The sequence below is a fragment of the Morus notabilis genome, unplaced genomic scaffold, assembly GCF_000414095.1.
Source record: "Morus notabilis unplaced genomic scaffold, ASM41409v2 Scaffold748, whole genome shotgun sequence".
Classification (NCBI taxonomy): Eukaryota; Viridiplantae; Streptophyta; class Magnoliopsida; order Rosales; family Moraceae; genus Morus; species Morus notabilis.
The window spans coordinates 97,018-120,008 of record NW_010362182.1 but is presented as its reverse complement, the minus strand read 5'-3'; the positions used below and the strand labels follow the sequence as shown (position 1 = coordinate 120,008).

At 31.0% G+C, this 22,991-nt stretch overlaps 1 protein-coding gene across 1 annotated transcript in view; it reads right to left on the bottom strand.

Annotated features, from left to right (window-relative positions):
- Positions 1 to 4,368, bottom strand: part of LOC21393262 (uncharacterized methyltransferase At2g41040, chloroplastic) — a 6,217-nt gene extending 1,849 nt beyond the window's left edge. Inside the window, exons 1-7 of the mRNA XM_010101208.2 lie at positions 3,900 to 4,368; positions 3,711 to 3,814; positions 3,429 to 3,569; positions 2,493 to 2,574; positions 1,692 to 1,885; positions 1,480 to 1,591; positions 164 to 268 (exon numbers count right to left, since the gene is read on the bottom strand). Of these exons, the coding sequence (XP_010099510.1) occupies positions 164 to 268; positions 1,480 to 1,591; positions 1,692 to 1,885; positions 2,493 to 2,574; positions 3,429 to 3,569; positions 3,711 to 3,814; positions 3,900 to 4,073 (912 nt within the window). The 5' untranslated portion in view covers positions 4,074 to 4,368. The remainder of the gene's footprint in view (positions 1 to 163; positions 269 to 1,479; positions 1,592 to 1,691; positions 1,886 to 2,492; positions 2,575 to 3,428; positions 3,570 to 3,710; positions 3,815 to 3,899) is intronic.
- Positions 4,369 to 22,991: the final 18,623 nt, after the last annotated feature.

Sequence of the window (22,991 nt, the reverse complement as noted above, 5' to 3'; positions counted from 1 at the left end):
AGAGCGGTGGATGATAAAGCCAAGTAGGTTACCCAGCACTTGAAGATTCAAGAGCAAGTCTACATTTACCTTGAAAATAGAGAACAATTTGGTGGAATTTGTATCAGAGCCCAGAAAGAATCATAATGTAAATGTGAAATTGTTGCGTCAGAATGGGTATTACCTGCCTAAGAGGCCTTACTATCAATGGCGTAGATGAAGTATACCGCAGAAAAGTGGTTCCAACAAAGATGCCACCGCTCCGTAATATACGAGTGATTTCAGCAACCTGATAAATACAAGTAAATATTGTACCATTAGTTAAAAAGTAGATGTTAAACACATGGTTATATGATACATTGATATAGTGATTATAAAGTGGAGGAAAGTGATTCAGAATTCACTCCGATGTGCACAAAACAAGCAATAGAAGAGCTTAACAAGCATCTAGTTGGTATGAAAATAGTGAACCATGTCGCAGCTAATTCCAAAATTGTTCCACCCCCTTCAATTAGCAATAAAGATAACAAACACCACATTTATCCATAAAGGACCCAGCTACCAGTAGTTGCAGCAAATGAAAAAAGAAGGTGCTACTTTGGTCCCAATAAAAAACTGCAAGCTTGAAAGGCCATCCACCATGGTTGATCTTATTAATTAGAGTGTATGATAAGGGAAAAACTCAATATAATATGTGTTTGTGTGTGTGTGTGTGTATATATATATATATATATATATATTGTATCTGGAAACCTCCAACTTGAAAATATTGCTGTTTGCTACAGCCAAATGTATTGTTAGTTACAGCTTAGTTTTTCTGTTAGAATCAGCTATTTGCTATGATCACTCATCAGAACCAAAACTATTCCATCTTTATTAATTTATTCAGTGCCCAAAAAGGTGTCAGCTGTCAAGTGCTATTTGGCATCTAAACGTTAGATGGGTACATGCAGCCCCAACGCCACATGCAAATAGCGACTTAATCTTGAGGTAGGAAAAATAAAATTTAAATGATGCGTAGTTAAAAAGTATGAACCTATTATAAAAAAAATAATAATAATAAAATAATAAAAAAAAACACTGTAAACTTGGGCCTTTTTTCTTAGATACCTTTACGTGAGTAACAAGTACTAGAAATGCCCTGTTTTTACAATTGCAAACCCATTACTTGGGATTATCTCCAAAACCAAAATTTGGCTTCAGAAATGGCAGAAAACATTCTGGAGCAATTAGGGAAAGAATGTGTTTTTCTAGGACTTTCTTCACCTATACATGGATCCCTGAGAAGAACAAAGACAAGCTGTTTTTCTTTCGGAAGGCAGAAAGGGTATACAAACATATAATGAATTCAGATCAGGCTGGTTTTAGCGTAAAGGAAAGATTTATGTCTCTTTTCATTATCACACAGAATTTCGGTTAGATTAACCTGATTATTCTGGAAGGCTTAAGTTATAGGCATTAGCTAACATGAAGAGGAAAACCAGAGGAAATAATGCTTACAGCATTCGTAGGAGAAGGCCAGCAATGCAATGCGGCACCGGCATGGACAGCGTCGACTGAGCCTGATGAGAATGGAAGCCTTGAAACATCTGCTCTCACGAGAGCAAGATTACTGCACAGTTTGAACATAAGCATGATGAACCTCTTTTTTCTTGTACAAAAACTGAGGAAAAAGAAAACAAGAGCATTTTCATCTAAGACACATAACTTACCTATTTAAAAGGGCACCATCTCTCTTAATGAAGTCGTAACACTGACGAAGCATGTTTTCAGAAAAATCAAGTGCAATCACTGCAGAATAGGTCCCAGATTTGGCAAACTTTCTGGAAAATAAGCCACTCCCACAGCTAACATCTACTAGAAGACCACCTTCAACAGATTTAAAGTAGCCTTGAGCCATTTTAAACTGCATGGAGTTTAAAGCATCATCTCAACAAAAGGGGAAAAACTAATAGATACAACAGGCCATGCAAGCTATGAGCCAAATAACTTAATGGACAGAAACATGCATTTTAAGATAACTTCCATTTGGATTTTTTTTTTTTTCTTCGGTATAATAACTTCCATCTGGATTACTTATTGATCCAGTGTGCACAAAACAAAAGACAATCTACAATGCAAATGGTAATGTTAATGCTATATTTGGCACAAAAAAGTGTGAAAATGGCATATTTTATATGTTCTATTTCGTGCTTCCATATATAATGCTGTTTCAAGTGCTTTATTTACCTTTTGTCGTAAATTTTAAACTCTGTAACTTGTAAAAGTGAATTTTTAATTTCTAAATAATTTGAAAATAGCAACCAAGTATCAAAATTTGATACATGTTACATATGTTGCTAAATTTGACATGGCATAACTCGATTTATGCATTAACTATAATATTACTTTAGACAATCATTTCCTTACCCATATGCCAAATTTTGGCATTGGAATAGAAATTGGTATTGAATTGGACATACTTTAAGGAACTTTTTAAACCAAAGAAATAGTTCCAAATGGAAGCATATTACCTCTTCATCAGGGCCAGGAAAACCGCTTCTGTTGAAATTCTGACGCCACCCTCTTTCGTATAAGAATGAAACAAGAGGGCTCCTATTGAATTGATCAACAACCAAGGAAAACACATGAGAAGCATTCCTCTGATCAGACAATAATATCAACTCACGTAAAGCGTAACGTCTTTTTATGACTGGACTAAAACCATACGTCCTCAAGCTAGAAACAAAGAATTGAAAGAATTTTCGTCCCAAGAAGAGACACAAAACGAAATCACTCGACGCTTTCTTGGAATGCAAAGTTTGATGGTAAAAGTGAACAGTGGACTCCACCTAAGTGGCAGCCAATGATACATCACTGCTAATCTTCCCATATGAAAACCAAATGTATCTGAAAGTCTTAGGGTTAACCCTATTTTTCAGTCTCTGAACTGAAATATAGAACAAATTCAACAAATTCCATTTTAGTCTCAAAATAAGTCTCCAAACAACTAAGCTGTTTCAAAAATAGTCACAAGTGGACCATGTGCGGAAAAAAGGCACAAGTGGACCATGTGCGGTTTATCAGAGGTTACTTTTATAATTTCACATTTTAAGGCACAACTATTAAGAACAAAACTCCTTTCTTTTCTCGTTGAGATTTTATCAACAGGAGGACAGGACTAGTTTGGGTTAGAAGTTCAGGATGTGTCTTGAGATGTTTTAAAAGTTAGTGACAAAAATAAGATTTGGCAAAAAATAGATTTGGTTCAAGAAGTAAAAATGGAGTTAGTCCAAAAGTCTTAGCAAAAAATTACACATGATTCCGCAACTTAAATGTATGAATAATTGGGTAAGTTCAAGAAAGTTGATTTCTTGTCAAGAATAAAAGCATAAAAATGGTTTCTTTTTCTTTTTTCTTTTTTTTTTCTTTTGAAAAAACAAAAAAGTTAACAAAAATGAATGCAATACCGGAATAACTCAGTCCCAGCTGGTTTCACCTCCGTGTAGTCTCTCAACCCAGCAGTTACAGTCAAATCCAAATATATGTCTTTACTTGAATATGACTTGTTACATTTTTTGCACTTGAATCCCGACCTGTATATTGCTTCCCTGCAAAAATTTAAAAAATTAAAATAAATAACAATTCAATACCCAAAAAACTCCATTTTCTTTAAATACATTGAGAATCACCAAAAAAAAAAAAAAAAAAAAAAAAAAAACAATGCTTTTGAAATTCAATTAGAAACTCACAAATTAAGGCCAGAAGGTCCTTTTCTAATCAGCGGTTCATAACACACTGGACAAGCAAACACCTCAGAAACTTCCGAACTCCGATTTTCCTCAACGCTTGAACTCTGCAATTCACAGAATTACGGAAAGATCACGTCTTTTTTCTCTTCAAATTCCCAGTAAATGATTGCTAGGAAAGCGAGGAAATACCGGTTCTAGGGCAATCACGGAGCTCGTCGCGCGAATGGTGGAGAAGCGGACGCCATTAGAGGAGTATCCGAGACGAGGACGGAATTGAGAATTGCGACAGAGTTGTGGGTGTTTTGGGTATAAAAATGGTTTATGGAGAGTGGGTTGAAGAGATGAAGAAGCCGCCGTCGCCATGAAAATCGATTATCAAACTCCAAGTTTGTCGCTCTGGTATTCGAGATAGAAAGATATCGATTGCGTTGGCTGTTCGGTGGTTTGCCGCTCGTCGTGTGGTTATGGAGATGAGGACAAGGTGTTTGTTGTTTTGCGTCAATGCCCGGTGTGAATGTGACCCTGTACGTGAAATTGGCGGGTTCTATTCCCGCTACGCACCGCGATTGTGCTCCTCAAAATTATTGATCATTGAATATTGGAGAATAAAATAAAATAAAACCGTTTTTTTTTTTTCAACTTGGGGTGGGATTTAAACCTGTCGAGTCAAATGTGAAATTATGAAATAAGAAATGAGAAACCAACATTATTAAATTTAAAAAAAGTCAGAAGAATTGATTCCGGCTCAGATCGACAGCTGGCAAAGGATCAACAATTGCGATAGATGAAGCGGCGCCAACCTACACAATAAGATATACATGAGATTGCAAAATATATATGGCGTAAAATTTAAATTTTATTATAATAAAAAGTTCTTAAAAATATTTATATTTAATTTTTTTAAAACAATAAAAAAATTTTATATAAAATTATATTTCAACTCAAATTAAAAATTATACATACTAAATAGACTCATATATATTTAAATAGGTACACTTTTAGGCCCCGTTCATTTCGCCGATTCGAGTTTAGAATTCGAGTTTTGCTACAGTAAAAAGCTCTCAGAAACAGTCACATCTAACTTTTTTGCTACAGTAAAAAGTTCTCACACAAAATCACATCTCAACTCGAATCAGCGAAGTGAACGAACCCTAGGTCATCTAAACTCCAATAGTCTTGAGAACTCACAACACCTTGTTCTTTTAAATTAATTAATAACTGGATTGAAAAGAAAATTAAAGAAGAAAGCAAGCATGTATAGATAAATACAATTCTCAAAACAAGTTAGAGTTAAGGTCTCATTCATTTTACCGATTTGAGTTTTCAGTTCTAGATTTTTTACAGTAAAAAGCTCTCAGAAAATGTCACATCTCAGCTCGAATTGAAAACTCGAATCCGCGAAGTGAAGGAGGCCTAAGAATTTCTCGATCCATATTCTTAAAAGGGGATCAACATCACTCGAGCAATATATCAGTAAGAAGCTCTTTATGTAACTAAAACTCAGTTAAAGCTTGAGAAAACATGAACACAAAGCAAATTAAGGAAAAAATTAATTAAGCAACTTGTTCAATGGTGGTGAGCTCAGTGCGTTCCATTATTGTTGAGAGCAGAAATTGAGAACCCAAAAGATTATTAGATCAAGGTTTAAAAGTTTAGAGACAGAGAGGGACTCCATAGAAAATAAGAATCACAGAAGAGGAAATGACAAAATTGTGGAATGCTTACCCTTGTTTGTCTGCTTCTGTGGACTGGGTTCGTGAGAACTCCGTAAATGCAGAGAAACAAAATGATGGAAAAACAACATCTTCAATTTTGATTTTAGGATACAACCATGAGTTCATAACAAATATGTCAATACAATAGATTACTGAATTCTACAGCAATCTAAATTCAAATAAAAAACAATGAATTTTCAAGCAAATAAATAATGTAAATTCAAATTGAGTACAAAACTAAAAATAAACACTAGTGTCTAAACTAACAGATAGTGTGTGCAATTATAGTAAAAATACTACAAATCACAAACTAAATAAAAGATGGAGAGAAGAAACAGATCTCAGAAAGACAAATACCTTAGCCACATTGTAATTTTATTGCACCAACTTTTTAGATTTAAATTTCTTATTGTAATGTTTTACCAAAAGTCTTGAATAATAATAGCAAATGAAAAGCCAAAAGATTTAAATCAGAGATTATAATCACTAAGGAATGGAACAAAAGAAACTGATGGGGAAAGGTAATCTTTAGGAAGACCGAAAACGTTGTTGGAAGTGGATAATATCTTGTAGACAATAACTCCTTAACAAGGAAACATATCAACCAGCAAACCACGATAAAATTCATAGTATTAACTAAAAAAGTGAATAAGAATTCACAAAATGAAGAACCAAGATAAAAGCAACACATAAACATTCTTTAGCAAAACCTGACCAATAGAAAAATTGTACTGTAGTAAACAACAACGATTTTTCTCCAACTCTTAACCTCTTTACCTAATAGTTTCCACAAATTTGAACATTGCTATAGTGCAGCCAGACAAGTACTAATGTGCAAATTTTATAACATTATTTAACTTTAAAGAAAAAGACATATTGAAGAACCAAATTTAAAGCATAAACAACCTAAATCAAGATGTATATACAAATGCAGGACAATGAAAGAGAATGTGCAATTTACTTATAATGAATAACTCATTAGCAATTTTTGCTTCACAGAGAAAAACATATAAAAAATACCTCTTCCTTTTCCCTCATAAGAAACCAACATAACACACGCGCACATATATATACACTATTTTGATACATGTGCTACGCACGCGTGAGCAATTAATAATATATGCACTAATCGTGTTTTTATAGTTTATTATCGCACTATCGCTTTTCACCATTTTTTTAAGGTCATAAATTATGTCCATTAAATTATACTTCTTTTTCTTATTGCAAACACATTTTGAGAAGAATGAATATTTTCAACTTCACATTCTACGTTAATTTTATGATTTTGGATGAATTATTTTTGACACGTGATGTTGGATTTAGTAGGGTTAAAATTTTGAAAGTAAAGGATCCTTTAACTCATCCTTTCATCACAAATGTGTAGATAAATACAATTCTCGAAACAAGTTAGAGTAAGAATTTCTCAATTCATATTCTTGAAAGGGGATCAAATTATTGACGACATCACTCGAGCAACATATTAGTAAGAAGCTCTTTATGTAACTAAAACTCAGTTAAAGCTTGAGAATACATGAACACAAAGCAAATTAAGGAAAAAATTAAGCGACTTATTCAATGGTGAGCTCAACGAGTTCCATTATTGTTGAGAGCAGAAATTGAGAATCCAGAAGATTAACGTTTGGAAAGGGGATTCGTGCCATGATTCGAATCATGGTTCGTGGTTCGCTACAGTATTTTCTCTCATAAAAAATACACGTAAAACGAGAATGATTCTGAATCTATGAACCAAACGTCAGAGAGATTCCATAGAAAATAAGAATCACAGAAGAGGAAATGACAAAATTGTGGAATCAAGAATTGGCTTACCCTTGTTTGTCTGCTTCTGTGGAATGGGTTCGTGAGAGTTTCGTAAGATTAAAATTTTAAAAGTTAAAGATCCTTTAACTCATCCTTTCGTCACAAACACGTTTCATCATTGATCTGTTGAATTTTAAGCTCTTTTTTAAGGTCTCTTCGGTAAATAAGTATGACTATGGCCTCGTTCGTTTCGATGATTCGAGTTTAGAATTTGAGTTGAGATGTGATTGTATGTGAGAGCTTTTTACTGTAGCAAAAAAGTTAGATGTGATTATTTGTGAGAGCTTTTTACTGTAGTAAAACTCGAATTCTAAACTCGAATCAGCGAAACGAACGAGGCCTATAATTCAAACAATTGTATTAGCTTGTAGTGTTTTAGACAAATACCCGTTTCAAAAGTTCTTGCTATTTCTCTCTCTCGAGGATTGATTTCCTAAAAAAAAACTCTTTATATTCTTTATCGAGAATATCCTCATAAAAAAGCATAACTTCGCCTAATTTCGAGCTCTCTTTGCAAACGAATCATGAGTTCTCTCTGGATGATTGTACAACTAGACCCAGACAAGCTCTTAATCCACATTGGCTAATATTTATCTTTAGAATACAAATCAATTAAAACAACTAAACAACAAATATATATTTGTTCCATATTTGTACCAGAGAAAAACAAAGTATACAAAGAAAGGAAACTTGACATGGTTTCTAAAGAAAGAAGGAATATATATATATATATATATATTCATAAATTGATTCATATTGTGAAGGTTATGAAGCCTTTCTTTATTTCATGAGTTTAAATAAAAAAGTTTTGATTCAAACTTTTCTATAACAGACAACCTAAAAAGAATTTAAAAAAAATTGAAATTTATGTTTAAACAATGCTACACAAAAGGCCTTAAACGTCACCTAGAAAAATACCACTTTAGACGCCCCTTTTTCGGGTGACATCTAAACCTCCTTTTAGACGTTGCTTGTCGGATGACATACTGAAACTCCCTTAACAGTGTGCATTTAAAGACTTTAGAGGTCGCTTACTAAACATGCGACATCTAAAATCCTGTCAGCTTACTATTTAAAAGCTGTCTAGTTATAGCCTCATACGCTTTATGTACTTTCAATTCTTGAATTCACTATACAAAAGAAAAATAACTCTTAAATGCATATCAAAGAATCTATAATTTTTACAATATTCCAATTAAGTAATCAAAGATTAAAAATAAAATGGTTCATAAGATTCAGTGACTCATACTACCAACAAAATAGAACACTTGCACACCCATAAGAATGTGAAAAACAAAGGAAAAAAAAAAGGAAAAAACTCCTTATGTCTTGAGGGAAGAGTCAAATACTATTGCTAATCTTTCATCAATACTAATTTGGACCCGTTACATTTTCAGCGAACATTGATCCTTGATCGAGCTCTACTTGCACAAAAATTAAAATTATTCTTTAGTGTCTCATTTTATTTGTAGATCATAAACTGAATAACAAAAGAAAAACTGAATAGTCACAACATAAAATAAATTTTAAGACCAACCCTATGATACTCAAGCCAGAGCCCTGTTGATCACATGCAGCCAAACATTTCTCAACTTTTGCTATTTCTTCCTTGCTAAAAGATTCCTCTTTAACCTAGCAAGCTGACGCTCATTCTATCCAAGGATTCAAACAGGGGTAAAGAGATGTAGACATTCAACAAAACGGACACAAATGTAATTTTTGTACTACTAGCAACACATCAATGTACATACTAGACTCTATAGCTTCAATGCCACACTTTAGGACACTATGGGTGTGTTTTGAATTGTTTTTTAGTTATTTTTGAAAACGTTTTTGCACGTCTTTTAAGGTATGAAAACAAAAACGGTCTACAAATCGCGTTTGTTTAATAAAAGCTTTGAAAATGGAAACGAAAACAAAAAACAATGAGAATGATTTTTGTGAAAAAAGTTGAAAGTTATTTTCTCTTTTCCGTTTTCATTTTCTAGTATGTATCAACAATGTTATATTAAATAATTAATTATTAATTACTAATTGCATTATATATTAATTAATAATTAATAAATAGATATACATAATAACTAATAAATAGAAAGTAATTACTTAATTATTAATTAAATATTAATTTATTATTATTAAGTTTTTAATTTTATTAATAAAATAATAAATAATATAGTAGTTAATTATTTAGTTAAAGATTAATTGCTAAAAATTAATTATATAACATATTAACAATAAAAAAAGTAATAATAGGTTATTAAATAAATACTTAATAATTAATATATCAATCATATATTATGTTAATTATAATTGATTAATTAGTAAATAGTTGGTAAATAAAAAATAAATAGTAATTACTCAATTAATAATTAATATTAAATTATAATTATCAATATGCATATTTAATTATGTAACTAGAAGTTAATAATTTAAGTAGTAAATGAAATTTTAATAAATTATGTATATACTAATTATTTTTCTTAATACACTAATTAATAACTTATAATCTAATAAATATGAGTAAATTACTAACATAGTAATTACTAATTACTATTTTTTAATTATTTAGCATATTAATTTATTATATATATAGTTTAATTACTAATGTACTCATTAATGATAATTTATCCATTATTATTACATTATTAATATATTAATTTTGATTTGCTAAATAATTATAAATTATTAATTACTTAATATATTAATTTAAGATTATTAATTACATGTACTCAAAACAAACATAAATGTAACCAAACACGACTTCACTTTTTTATCATACTCTAATTACTCAATTAATAATTAATATTAAATGATAATTATCAATATGTAATATACTAATCAATAGTAATTAATAGTTGATAATTATTAATTAATCATTATAAAAAGAATAATTACCAAAAATTGATCATGTGATATATTAAATAATAGATTATTAAATAAACATTAGTAATTAATTAACTATTTATTTAATTATGTAACTAGAAGTTAATAATTTAAGTAGTAAATGGAATTTTAATAAATTATGTATATACTAATTATTTTTCTTAATACACTAATTAATAACTTATAATCTAATAAATATGAGTACATTACTAACATAGTAATTACTAATTACTATTTTTTAATTATTTAGCATATTAATTTATTATATATATAGTTTAATTACTAATGTACTCATTAATGATAATTTGTCAATTATTATTATATTATTAATATATTAATTTTGATTTGCTAAATAATAATAAAATTATTAATTACTTAATATATTAATTTAAGATTATTAATTACTTAATATGTCAATTTAAGATTATTAATTATATGTACTCAAAACGAATATAATGTAACCAAACATGACTTCACTGTTTTATCATACTCAAACTAATCTCTTAAAAGACCACTTAACTTAATTTTAGAATCGGTTTTAAAAAAAATTTTAAAACAATCTCATTTTTATTTTTTGTACCGCACACAAAATGATTTTGAAAACATTCTATAGGAACATACAACACATTGATAACACAATATATATGTGTGTGTGGTTGAGAACTTTTGTTTCTTTTGTTTCTTTTGTTTCTCCTTAGAAACTCGACTTCGTTGGATGAAACCAAATGTGTTTGCAATAAGAGATGTATTAGAAAATAGAATTCGAAAAGACCATATTCAGATTTGGATATCAAAGAGAGGTTACCTACTGATTGAAAAGGGGATTGGAACTAGTAACACAAATCACCTTATTTTTTAGGGTGGTCGGAGTTCCGAATCAGTCACGGAGAGGATCCAATGAGAGCTTCTGTCGAGGACGAAGAGAGTGATACGGCGGAGATGGATAGAAAAAGAGAGGGATGGAGTTTGACGGTTGCGAAGAGAATAGAGGCAAACAAAAGGGGTAGCTGGGATTCTGACTTGGGGCTTAAAAAAATCCAAGCATTTTGCACAATCATGACTTTAGCGACAAAAAGGTAAACATAGTTAAAAAAACAAAAAATAAAAACAAAAAAAATCAAAATCAAAATCAAAATAGCAATCTCATCTAGGATCATAGAAAGAGAAATGCCCAAAATTAAAAAGCATTAGAAGAGGAGCAAAAGGCAAACTTGTAAAGGTGGGTAGAGGAACAACACCAGAGAAGCCATGAATCTGCAAGAAGAACCAACCAGCAAAAAGATAAAATGAGAGAGAGAGAGAGAGAGAGAGAGAGAGAGGAAATGCAGAGGTATAATACAAACTAAAAAATGAGTGCAGAGCTTTCCCTTTTCGTCTTAACTCAGAAGTAGCCTTGAATCTGCAAGAAGAACTGATAACTCTATGAAAATAGAGTTAATTGAGCATTTCCCAGGCTTAAATTATTACCTAGAGGGTAATTAGTTTTAGTTTTATCCTTTATTTTGTCTTGTTTCTAGTTTTTAGTTAGTTATGTTTCATGAATTCTCTCTCTTGTGTTTGGCGCTTAAAAAGAGCTAATCCGGGTGCATGTTGTGATTATTTTCAGCTTTGAGAAAGCATTGTCGTCTTGGAGGCTAGCAACAACTTGTCGTTTTAGAATTTTCAAGGAAATTCTAGTCAGCATTGCTCTGCCAAGTCAGCTAGACCAGATTCACATGTTGCTGACAGCTGGGCCTGAGCTGGTAGAATGGGCTGATTTAACCATGAAGTTCTCACATAAAATCACATCTCAACTCGAATTAAAAACTCGAATCAGCGAATTAAACGGGCCCTAGGTCTGATTTACTTTTCAAGCAGATCGATTCGAATTTTTAATTCGAGTTGACTTTAATATAAGAATTTTTTTATTATAATAAAAAAGTTAGATGTGACTGTTTTAAAAAGTTTGGGACTCGTTTTTAATGATCAGGGCCTTATAATTCCAATTCGGATTTGAATTTTTAAGAAAATGTCACATCTAATTTTTTTCTGCTACAGTAAAAAACTCTAAAAAAATGTCACATCTCAGCTCGAATTGAAAACTCAAATCTGCGAAATGAACAAAGCAGAAAAGTCATGATTTTACTTGCATTTTCTCTAAACAAAATTTAAATTTTAGAAGACATAATTAAAATTACTAATTTAAATTCGAATTGGAATTATAAGGCCCTGTTCATTTTACTAATTCGAGTTTTGCTATAGTAAAAAGCTCTCTGAAACAGTCACATTTAACTTTTTTATTACAGTAAAAAGTTTTCACATAAAGTCATATCTAAACTCGAATTAAAAACTAGAATTAGCGAACTAAACGAGTCCTAAATATACTAAGGTCTCGTTCATTTCACCGATTCGAGTTTAGAATTCGAGTTTTGCTACAGTAAAAAGTTTTCAGAATCAGTCATATCTAACTTTTTTACTACAGTAAAAAGCTCTCACATAAAATTACATCTAAACTCGAATTAAAAACTCGAATCAGCGAACTGAACGGGCTATAAAAGAGACTCAATTTTACACCGTTCACACACTCACAAAATATTGTTCATTGTATAGTGAATTTGTTTCCCGGTTTGCCCTCGCTCTCTCTTCTCTGTTCCTCTTTATGTGCGGGGGCGTTTCTGTCTTTTTGACATAATGTGTTGTGGCTGTCCGTTTTTGCCCCTGCTTCCTTATGAGTTCAGTTGCTCTTGAGAAATTTTGATGAAAGAGACCGAAAGAAAATAAAAATCGGGGATCTAGACCATTTTTTTTCATAACAAAAAACCATTGACGTGTATCTTATGTGTTAAAAAATGGACCCCATTTTAATCTATGTGTAGATTTTAATATTTTCTCTCTCAAAACTGAACAGACCCTCACCCCGACTAACTTTTTTTTTTTTTTCTTTTTGCTTACATTCCTTCCTTGCCTAGACCCCATTTCCTCTCTCTTTCTCCTTTGGTTCTCACCGACCACCCCAACGCTGACCGACCTTCCCCAAACGCTGACTGATCCTCATGAACACCAACCGACCCTCCAGAACTCCGACCCAACCCTCTCGAACGCTGACCGACCAACCCCAACGCCGACCGACCATTTCCACCCCAACGCCAACAGACGAAGGACAGACCAAGAACCGACCACCAGACTAAGAACAGACCAAAAACAGACCAAGAACCGACCACATACTAAGAACAGACTAAGAACCGACCACCAGACCAAGAACAGACCAAGAATCGATCGACCAGACCAAGAACAGACCAATAACAAACTCTAATAAAACATTAAAAACACACATTTTTACATATATTTTGATTTTTTGGGTATGAATAACCATTGTAATTTATAAAAGAGAAAAAAATTTGGTAAAAAAAGAAAAAACCAAGAATAGAGCAAGAACCGACAACATTTGATCAAGAATAGACAATGATGTTTTTTTTTTTGGAAAGCTTCGAACTAGTGCTGAAGATTGAAGAGACATTTAATTTATAAAAGAGAAAAAAAATTTGGTAAAAAAAGAAAAAATCAAGAACAGACCAAGAACCGACAACACTTAACCAAGAATAGACAATGATGTGTTTTTTTTTTTTGGAAAGCTTCGAACTAGTCTCGAAGATTTTAGAGACATTTAATTTATAAAAGAGAAAAAAAATTTGGTAAAAAAAGAAAAAATCAAGAACAGACCAAGAACCGACAACACTTAACCAAGAATAGACAATGATGTGTTTTTTTTTTTTGGAAAGCTTCGAACTAGTCCCGAAGATTGGAGAGACATTTAATTTATAAAAAGGAAAAACAAAATTTCATAAAAAAATAAAAAATCAAGAAAAAACCAAGAACAGACCAAGAACTGACAACACTTGACCAAGAATAGACAGTGATGTTTTTTTTTTTTTTTTTTTAGAAAGCTTTGAACTAGTCCCGAAGATTAGAGAGACATTTAATTCATAAAAGAGAAAAAAATTGGTAAAATATTAAAAAACCAAGAATAGACTAAGAACAGACCAAGAACAGACCAAGAACAGACCAATAACCGACAACACTTGACTAAGAATAGACAATGATGTTTTTTTTTTTTTAGAAAGCTTCGAACTAGTCTCGAAGATTTTAGAGACATTTAATTTATAAAAGAGAAAAAAAATTTGGTAAAAAAAGAAAAAAATCAAGAACAGACCAAAAATAGATCAAGAACCGACAACACTTGACCAAGAATAGAGAGTGATGTTTTTTTTTTGGAAAACTTCGAACTAGTCCCGAAGATTGGAGAGACATTTAATTTATAAAAGAAAAAAAAATTTAGTAAAAAAAGAACAGCCCAAGAACTGACAACACTTGACCAAGAATAAACAGTAATGTTTTTTTTTGGAAAGCTTCGAACTAGTCCCGAAGATTGGAGAGACATTTAATTTATAAAAGAGAAAAAAAATTGGTAAAATATTAAAAAATCAAGAACAGACTAAGAATAGACCAAGAACAGACAAAGAACTGATAACACTTGACCAAGAATAGACAATGATGGTTTTTTTTAGAAAGCTTCAAACTAGTCTCGAAGATTTTAGAGACATTTAATTTATAAAAGAAAAAAAAAATTTAGTAAAAAAAGAAAAAATCAAGAATAGACCAAGAACAGACCAAAAACTGACAACACTTGACCAAGAATAGACAGTGATGTTTTTTTTTAGAAAGCTTCGAACTAGTCACGAAGATTGGAGAGACATTTAATTTATAAAAGTGAAAAAAATTGAGAAAATATTAAAAAATCAAGAACAGATCAAGAACCGACAACACTTGACCAAGAATAGACAATGATGTTGTTTTTTTTTTTGGAAAGCTTCGTACTAGTCCCGAAGATTGGAGAGATATTTAATTTATTAAAGAGAAAAAAAATTAGTAAAAATGAAAAAACCAAGAACAGACTAAGAACATCTTGGTCTGTTCTTAGTTTTTTCTCTTTTTACCAATATTTTTTTTCTCTTTTATAAATTACAATGGTTATTAATACCTAAAAAATCAAAAAATATGTAAAAATATATGTTTTTAATGTTTTATTAGAGTTTGTTATTGGTATGTTCTTGGTCTGGTGATCGGTTCTTGGTCTGTTCTTAGTCTGTTCTTAGTCTATTCTTAGTCTGGTGGTCGGTTCTTGGTCTGTTCTTAGTCTGGTGGTCGGTTCTTAGTCTGTTCTTAGTCTGGTGGTTGGTTCTTGATCTGTTCGGTTGGTTATTGGTCTGGTCAGTCAGTTCTTGGTCTGTTTTTAGTCTGGTCAGTTGGTTATTGATGACGTGGAATAACTGATGTAGAAGTTGACCTATTTACTCAATTTATTTTTTTTATGATTTATTTACTTAAAAATACTTTTTATTTAGAAAATATTTGGTAGAGAAATTTATTATCTGATTCGAATCATAATTCATAATTCACTATAATATTTTTTCTCATAAAAAATTTATATAAAAATATAAATAAAAAATAGTTCGAATTTGAATCCTCAAACCAAACGTCCTTTAATCTATTTATACAAGGCCTTTGCTCTTAGCGTTGGCTTTTTCGTCGTTTCGCCTCTGATGAAGCCTTGCGCTTCAACTCTTTCTTCGATGGGTTTCCATCGGCCGCCTCTTTCACTTTTTTCTCCGTCAAAAGTTTGGCCTCCATTTTGGCTTCTTTAGTCCTTTCATTCCTTATTTGGTGTTGGTTTTTCGGATGGCTTCGGTGCAAGCTTCTTCTGTTTGTCTTCGCACATTTTTGGCTGTTTTGATTAGGGATTTCGCGTATGATTTTTGCGTGTTTCTTACGGACTGTATATTATGTGTTATATGTTGTTTATATTTTTTCTTTTCCTTCTTCCTCTTCAACTATCGTGGGTTTTTTTTTGGTTGATTCTTTTATGTTGCTCTCCTGTTGTTTTGATTTGGGATTTTCTGTGGGCTTTTTCTGTTTTCTTGCCAGAGTCAATATTTTGGGTTCCATGCAATTTTTTCTTTCCTTTATAAAAATCATTTAGTGATATTTTTTTAATCGGTCAAAATTTATTGTTTTTTTTTTATTTTGGAATTTTTTCCCTCTTACTGATGACTATCGAATTTTGTTCGAGTGTTTTTTTGTTCCAACAGCTTATTCGTTTGCGCAGAAAGAAATTTGCGTGTATATGCTTCGATATTCTCTGTGGCTAATTTCTATAGGTAAATGCTGGATTTTTCCTTCCTTTTACAGATTTTTGTGTTTGATGATTTTGCTCGTAGGTTCTGTCTGAACCAATGTCCTTTGCATTTACTCATTTGCTGATTTGTAGTGATGATCTGTAATAACTAGGATTTTGATATGTACTTCTACGTTGATGATCTGTATTGTTTTGTTTCAGCGGCATTAAATGAGTTGGAGATTTTTTCTTCTTTTATAATTCGGAGAATGTATAAAATCTGTTAAAAGAAATAAATGCTTTTTTTTTTTTTTTTTTTTCTTTTTTTGACTTTTCCCCTTTTCTCTGGAGTGATTATTGCTACGGATTTTTTTTCTCCTTTTCTTTCCTGGTTTTAATCTTATACTGCTTTTATCATTTGTTTTGATTGAAAATTTTTTCTTGCACTCTTTGTCCACCGACTTTGAACTATTACATGGTTATCTTGCTCTTTATATATACAAAATACTCTTGCTGTGCATTAATTCGTTGTGTAAATTTTGTCCTCCTTTTTCTTTTACACCTCACATCTTTCGTTTTCTGCTCCATCGTTGGTCATTTTCTGCTGTGCTTTGCCTTGACCTATTTACTGCTCCATCGTTTTACCTCTGTCTCTTTCACTTCTGTTTGGGTGGCTGAGATTGGTTATTTATGGCAGTGCTCACAATATTGTAGGTACTATTAATGACTTTTGTCCACATGCTTTTAATAGTCGTTGTTAATGCTGAATGTATTGGTTTGTTGTATTGTCGTTGCTTTGTGTTGTTTCTTACAGTATTGACAAAAATATATTCCTTTTCATTGTCAATAAATCTTAGTGATCTATAATTGTCTTTTTTCTGTGGTTTTTATTTTTTTTTACAGTAGTATATATATTTGTCTGTTTTTACTTAACATATTTTATCTTTAATTACTTTTACTGTATAGTAATGATTAGTACAATCAATTTTTACCTGTTTACTGTCATGTAATTCATTCAGAAATTGCTATGAATGTATTTTTGGTCATCTGCACTCTGATTTTGGACTCTCATTTTGTCTTTATTTTTGGGTCTACAATGTCTGAATATCTTATTTTTTCCCTCTCTTTACTTGCTCTAACATCTTTGGCTTTCTGGCTAGCGGGCTTTATCTTAGCCTATTTACTGCTCAGTCTTTTAAGCTGTGTCTCTTTCACCTGTGTTTGGTTGGCTCATATTCTCTATTTAAGGCAGTGTTCACAGCGTTGCAGGTACTGTTAATAAGTTTTGTCTATACTTTCTTAATATTTGTTATTGATATTACATGTATTGGTTTCCTGTGCTGTTATTACTTCCTGTTGGTTCCTATAGTGCTCAGAAAAATCTCTCTTTGTTGTTATGACTATCCTTTTTTGTGTTTTTTAGTGCATAGTGATGGCAGAGCGATTTCTTATTCATTTGTTTCATAGTCTCATATATATATATATATATATATATACCTATTTTTGTTTATAATATTTTATCTTTATTTGGCTTTGATACGTGGCAATGATGATTGTAATCAATTTAGGTCTCTTAAGTTCTATATAATCTGTCCAAAAATTGCTGTGAATAAGCCTCCCTCACTTGGATTTCGGTTTTGCCTATCCTTTTTGACTGAAACAATTTAAATGCCTTTTTTTCCCTTCTTTGGTATGTGGCAGTGATGATCATATTCGGTTTTGGTCTCTTCAATTTCATGTAATCTGTGCAAAAATTCTTGTAAATAAGCTTCTCTTATTTGGATTTTGATTTTGGCTATCGTTTTGACTAAAACAATTTAAATGCCTCTGTTTTCTTCTTTTGGTCTTTCCTAAGTTAAGGGCATTACATTTTAGATGCCTATTTGAGTTGAATTCAGAGCTCATTTATTTATTTTACTGGGTTTTGTACACTATTTCTCTCATGATCTTACGAACTGGATTTTCAATGTACAAATAACATTACTGCCACTGTTTTGGCTTCTACTATTTTTTTTCGATATTCATTCCCTTATTTTGGACTTTTGATATTTCTGTTTTAACTATTTAATCGAAAATGTATTCCTTCATATAATATATCTTCTTATATTATTTTTCCTTCCTGTCTTGAGTTTTTCATACCAACCGTCCTGTTCCCTTTTCTTTTCTTTTTTTTTTTTTTCTCTCCCTTTAATATCCATTGCTTCATTTTGGGCTTTTGGTATTTCTGTTTTATGATTTGATTCAAAATTTACTCCTCCATATAATGTCTTATATTATTTTTCTTTCCTGTTTTAAGTCTTCTATTTTAGCCATCCCACTTCTTTTTTTTTTCCTCTCCCTTTTTCCCCGCACCATTTTTTGCCCTGTTTCTTTTTCCTTTATTTTACGAAAGTTTTTGGGTTTGCCCCTTGGTCTATAGCCTCCTTATACGTTTTTGTTCTTTATATTTCCATTTTCCCAATTGTTCTTAGCTTCGGCTTTCCTGGTCATTTTGATCCAAATAGAAGCTGGCTATTAATTGGATATTTGATGCCTTCATTCTTTCTGCCTCTTCTTCTCCTTTATTTGGGTGAAACACAGAGCCGTAGTGCATTATTCAGACCGGCACAATTTACTAGCCATTGTGCAGTCAATTTGTGCCTAACCTTATTGTCCTCCTGATGTCGCTGTTGCTGCCTTTTGTTTTAATTCAACAGGTAGTTTTTAGACAGATTTATATTTTACTCTGGTCGTTTATTTTGTGTCACATATATATCATAATCTGCATGGCAGATATAATATCTGATTAATTTTTGTGCCTTTATGCAGTTACCATTAATAGTTAGATATTACTAGATTCATAATTTATCAATTTTTTCCCATTGAATCTTTCTTATTACTTATCTACTTATATCTTATCATTAGTTTGCTTTTCGTTTTCCTTTTTATGAAATTCATATAATCAGCTTCTATGATGGAAAATTTTTTGTCCGCCTATTTATAGATGAGTGGGCGGTTGAAGACAAGCAAATGCAGGCATAAATTCGTCTTTATAAATTGTTTGCTCATAAGTTTGATTCATATACTATTATTTTCTTATTGATTTGTTTTGTACATAATCATATTTAATATTGTAAATTGTGGATTTCTCTTATTGTAGATATGTGATCATTGCACATTTTTATATTAGTTTAATTTGAATAAATTGTAGCTGCAAATATGCAACTTTATACATTTGTTACCGCAAAATTATCAATTTAATTATTTTTTTGCCAATTTTATTATATTGTAAATATATATTGCGATTACGATAGAGTTTTATATATGTATAATTAGTTCAGATTGATACTTTATTTGTTTCTTTCCATTTGCCTGTTTGTTTTTAGATCAAAAAAATTTAAATGTTTATCTCTGTGTTATACTTCATAATTTCTCCTCATATTTACTTATTTCCTTCGTTTCCCGTCGTTTTATTAGTTATGCATATATTCATAGACGTATATTTATATAGTTTCCTTGAATGAAAAATTAATCAAAAATATTTCAAATGTACTTTTCATAATTTATAAAGTAATAACATCATCAAAAGAAAAATTAATTAAATAAAGTGAAAATAAAAGTATAGAATATGGATTTTAAAAAAATAATATAGATTCAGTTTTTGTAGACAATTTGTATATTTTATTGATGTCTAATGTATAAATAAAGTTTTTAACATTTTTTTATTTAAAATAAAAATTTAAACCATAGGCCCATACTCTTGACTCAAAAGTGATATTCTCTTTCTTTTTTTAGTTCATCGAGTAATCTCATATCGTCATTAACAGATGGATAGGAGAATAATTAGAAAAAAACGATCGCGATCGAACCAGTGCATAGTATTATTTCAGGAATGGATCAATAATTTAATGACACAGTAAATAAATGTTGAATCAAATTAACGAAAATATTGAGCCTATATGGACAACGGTTTCTCGGACAAGATTTGATGCAATGATGGTGCTTTTGCTGTCTCTAAGAAATCTTCTATCACTTTCATTAGCATTGGAAAACTGCAATAGACAACGTAATTTTCTTATTTATACTAATTATTAGATTTAAGTAATTACGATTATTTAGATAATGACAATAATAATTTCTTACGCGTTATTCCTGTCGTCATTCATGATTTCTTCTCATAGGTGCCACCAATATATACATTGATTTTGGAGACTGTATTTATACCTGTCAACATTGTGGTGCGCTCTTTTGATTTAATGAGCGAATCAAGAACAACAATGTTCCTAAATATAATCTATGCTGTAAAGATGAAAAAATTATTATGCCTTTGTCTAAAAAAATACCTCCTACACTGGATGAATTGTTTGATTATCATGGAGGACCAACAAGCGCACATTTTTGAAAAAATATTAGAACATACAATTCTATGTTTGCATTTACATCTTTCGGAGCTAATATAGAAACAAATACAAGAAACTCAGATGGTCTAGATATTTTCAAAATAAGTGGACAAATACATCATCTTATTGGATCTCTACAGCCAGTTGATAATAATCCTCAAAGATTTGCACAACTATATATACATGAGACCGAAAATGAAATTAAAAATCGAATAGCATCATTCTCATTTGATAATCATTCAAAAGATTTAATAAAATCAATAATTGAAAATTTAATTAAGATGCTTGATAATATAAATAAATTAGTGAAACTCTTTCGAACAATAAGAGATAGACATCAAGAAAATGAAATACAATCCATGAAATTAAGACTTATAGGCAGAAGATCCACAGGTAGTAGTCAATATGAACTGTCTACTTCGAATGACATAGGTGGTTTAATAGTTGGGGATATTGGCGAATATGAACAGGGAAGAGATATCATAATTGAAGATAGAACAGATGGTTTACAAAGAATTACAAAGCTACATCCATGTTACATGGTGCTTCAATATCCCCTATTATTTTCCATGGAGAGGATGGTTATAGAACATATTTGAAATATAATACGAGCAATTCAAATAGCAGATCCACGAGGAAAATAATCTCTATGAGAGAATTTTACTACTATCAGCTACAAGAACGAAATATGCAAGGCAATATCCTTTTCCGAGGCGGCAAACTATTTCAACAATATGTAGTCGATGTGTATGCCTCCGTAGAAGAAGATCGCTTCGACTATATTAGAAAAAATAAAAAAAATTTAGGGTGCATTTGGAACTCTTTTCAAAATGATTTTGTTTTCTGTATGAAAATGAAAATGAAACGTTTTCATTTTCATTTTGGAATTATTTCTGAAAATGTGTTTGGTAGTTTTATTCAGAAATTGATTTCAGTTTTAAAAAAAAACTGAAACTGCGTTTGATGGTTTAATTTTTAAAAACATGTAATAATCTTTAAAATAATAATATATTGAATAAATAATAATTAAATCCTAAATAAAAACACTAATAATTAATAAAATAATTTAAATTACATTACAAATAAATAGTAAATAATATAAAATAAGATAACTTAGTGATTGATTAGTAAAAAAAAAAGTTTACTTAGTGAATAATCTTAGCTTATATTAATACCGTATATACGAATCTCACATTTGATTAGCTAGATGATCTCTAAAAGTAACCATGTGATTACGTATTTGATTAGCTAGATGATCCCTAAAATTAACCATGTGATTACGTTGTCGCCGACTATCCATTTAAGATATTTCTGCTTCTTGTGCGTCCATACCTGTTGTTATAAGTAATTGGATATTGTTCTTTACAACGGGTTATGGCTCTAAGGTATCCTTGGATTATTTAGCTTCCAAACACCACAAACACTTGTACCAATGCAACCTACTTATTCGCAGTCTACACAAAATACTGCTGATCGTTTAATAACCTCCATAGCTCCTTTAAATTCCTCTGCTCAAAGAATATTCACTTACAAATAGTTTGCAGCTTCTGAAACTGATAATAAGGTGATTGCTAATGAAGAACTTCGGAACCACGTCTTAGCTACCCCAATGATCATACAATTTACAAGTATGTCAATGTTACTACAATAATACATCAGATCCATCCTAATTGATTATTACATCACTCTCTCTTTCTCAAATTTCCTGCACAATCTTAATTGAAAATCCAAGTTCATACCCCAATCAAGCTTAAGGTTCATCAAATAATTTAACACAAACAAATACAGAAATGTAAAAAATAATACAAAAAAAGGAAGAAAAGTGTTATAAGCCTGAATCTGTACTTCAGTCACTTCCATGTCCTGTCTTTCAGCTTCGGACTGTTCTTCAACGGCTTCATTTTTCTCTTCAATACCTTGAGCAAGCTTTCCCAATACCTTATTCATAAGTTTTGTCTATACTTTCTTAATATTTGTTATTGATATTACATGTATTGGTTTCCTGTGCTGTTATTACTTCCTGTTGGTTCCTATAGTGCTCAGAAAAATCTCTCTTTGTTGTTATGACTGTCCTTTTTTGTGTTTTGTTAGTGCATAGTGATGGCAGAGCGATTTCTTATTCATTTGTTTCATAGTCACACATATATATATATATGTACCTATTTTTGTTTATAATATTTTATCTTTATTTGGCTTTGATACGTGGCAATGATGATTGTAATCAATTTAGGTCTCTTAAGTTCTATATAATCTGTCCAAAAATTGCTGTGAATAAGCCTCCCTCACTTGGATTTCGGTTTTGCCTATCCTTTTTGACTGAAACAATTTAAATGCC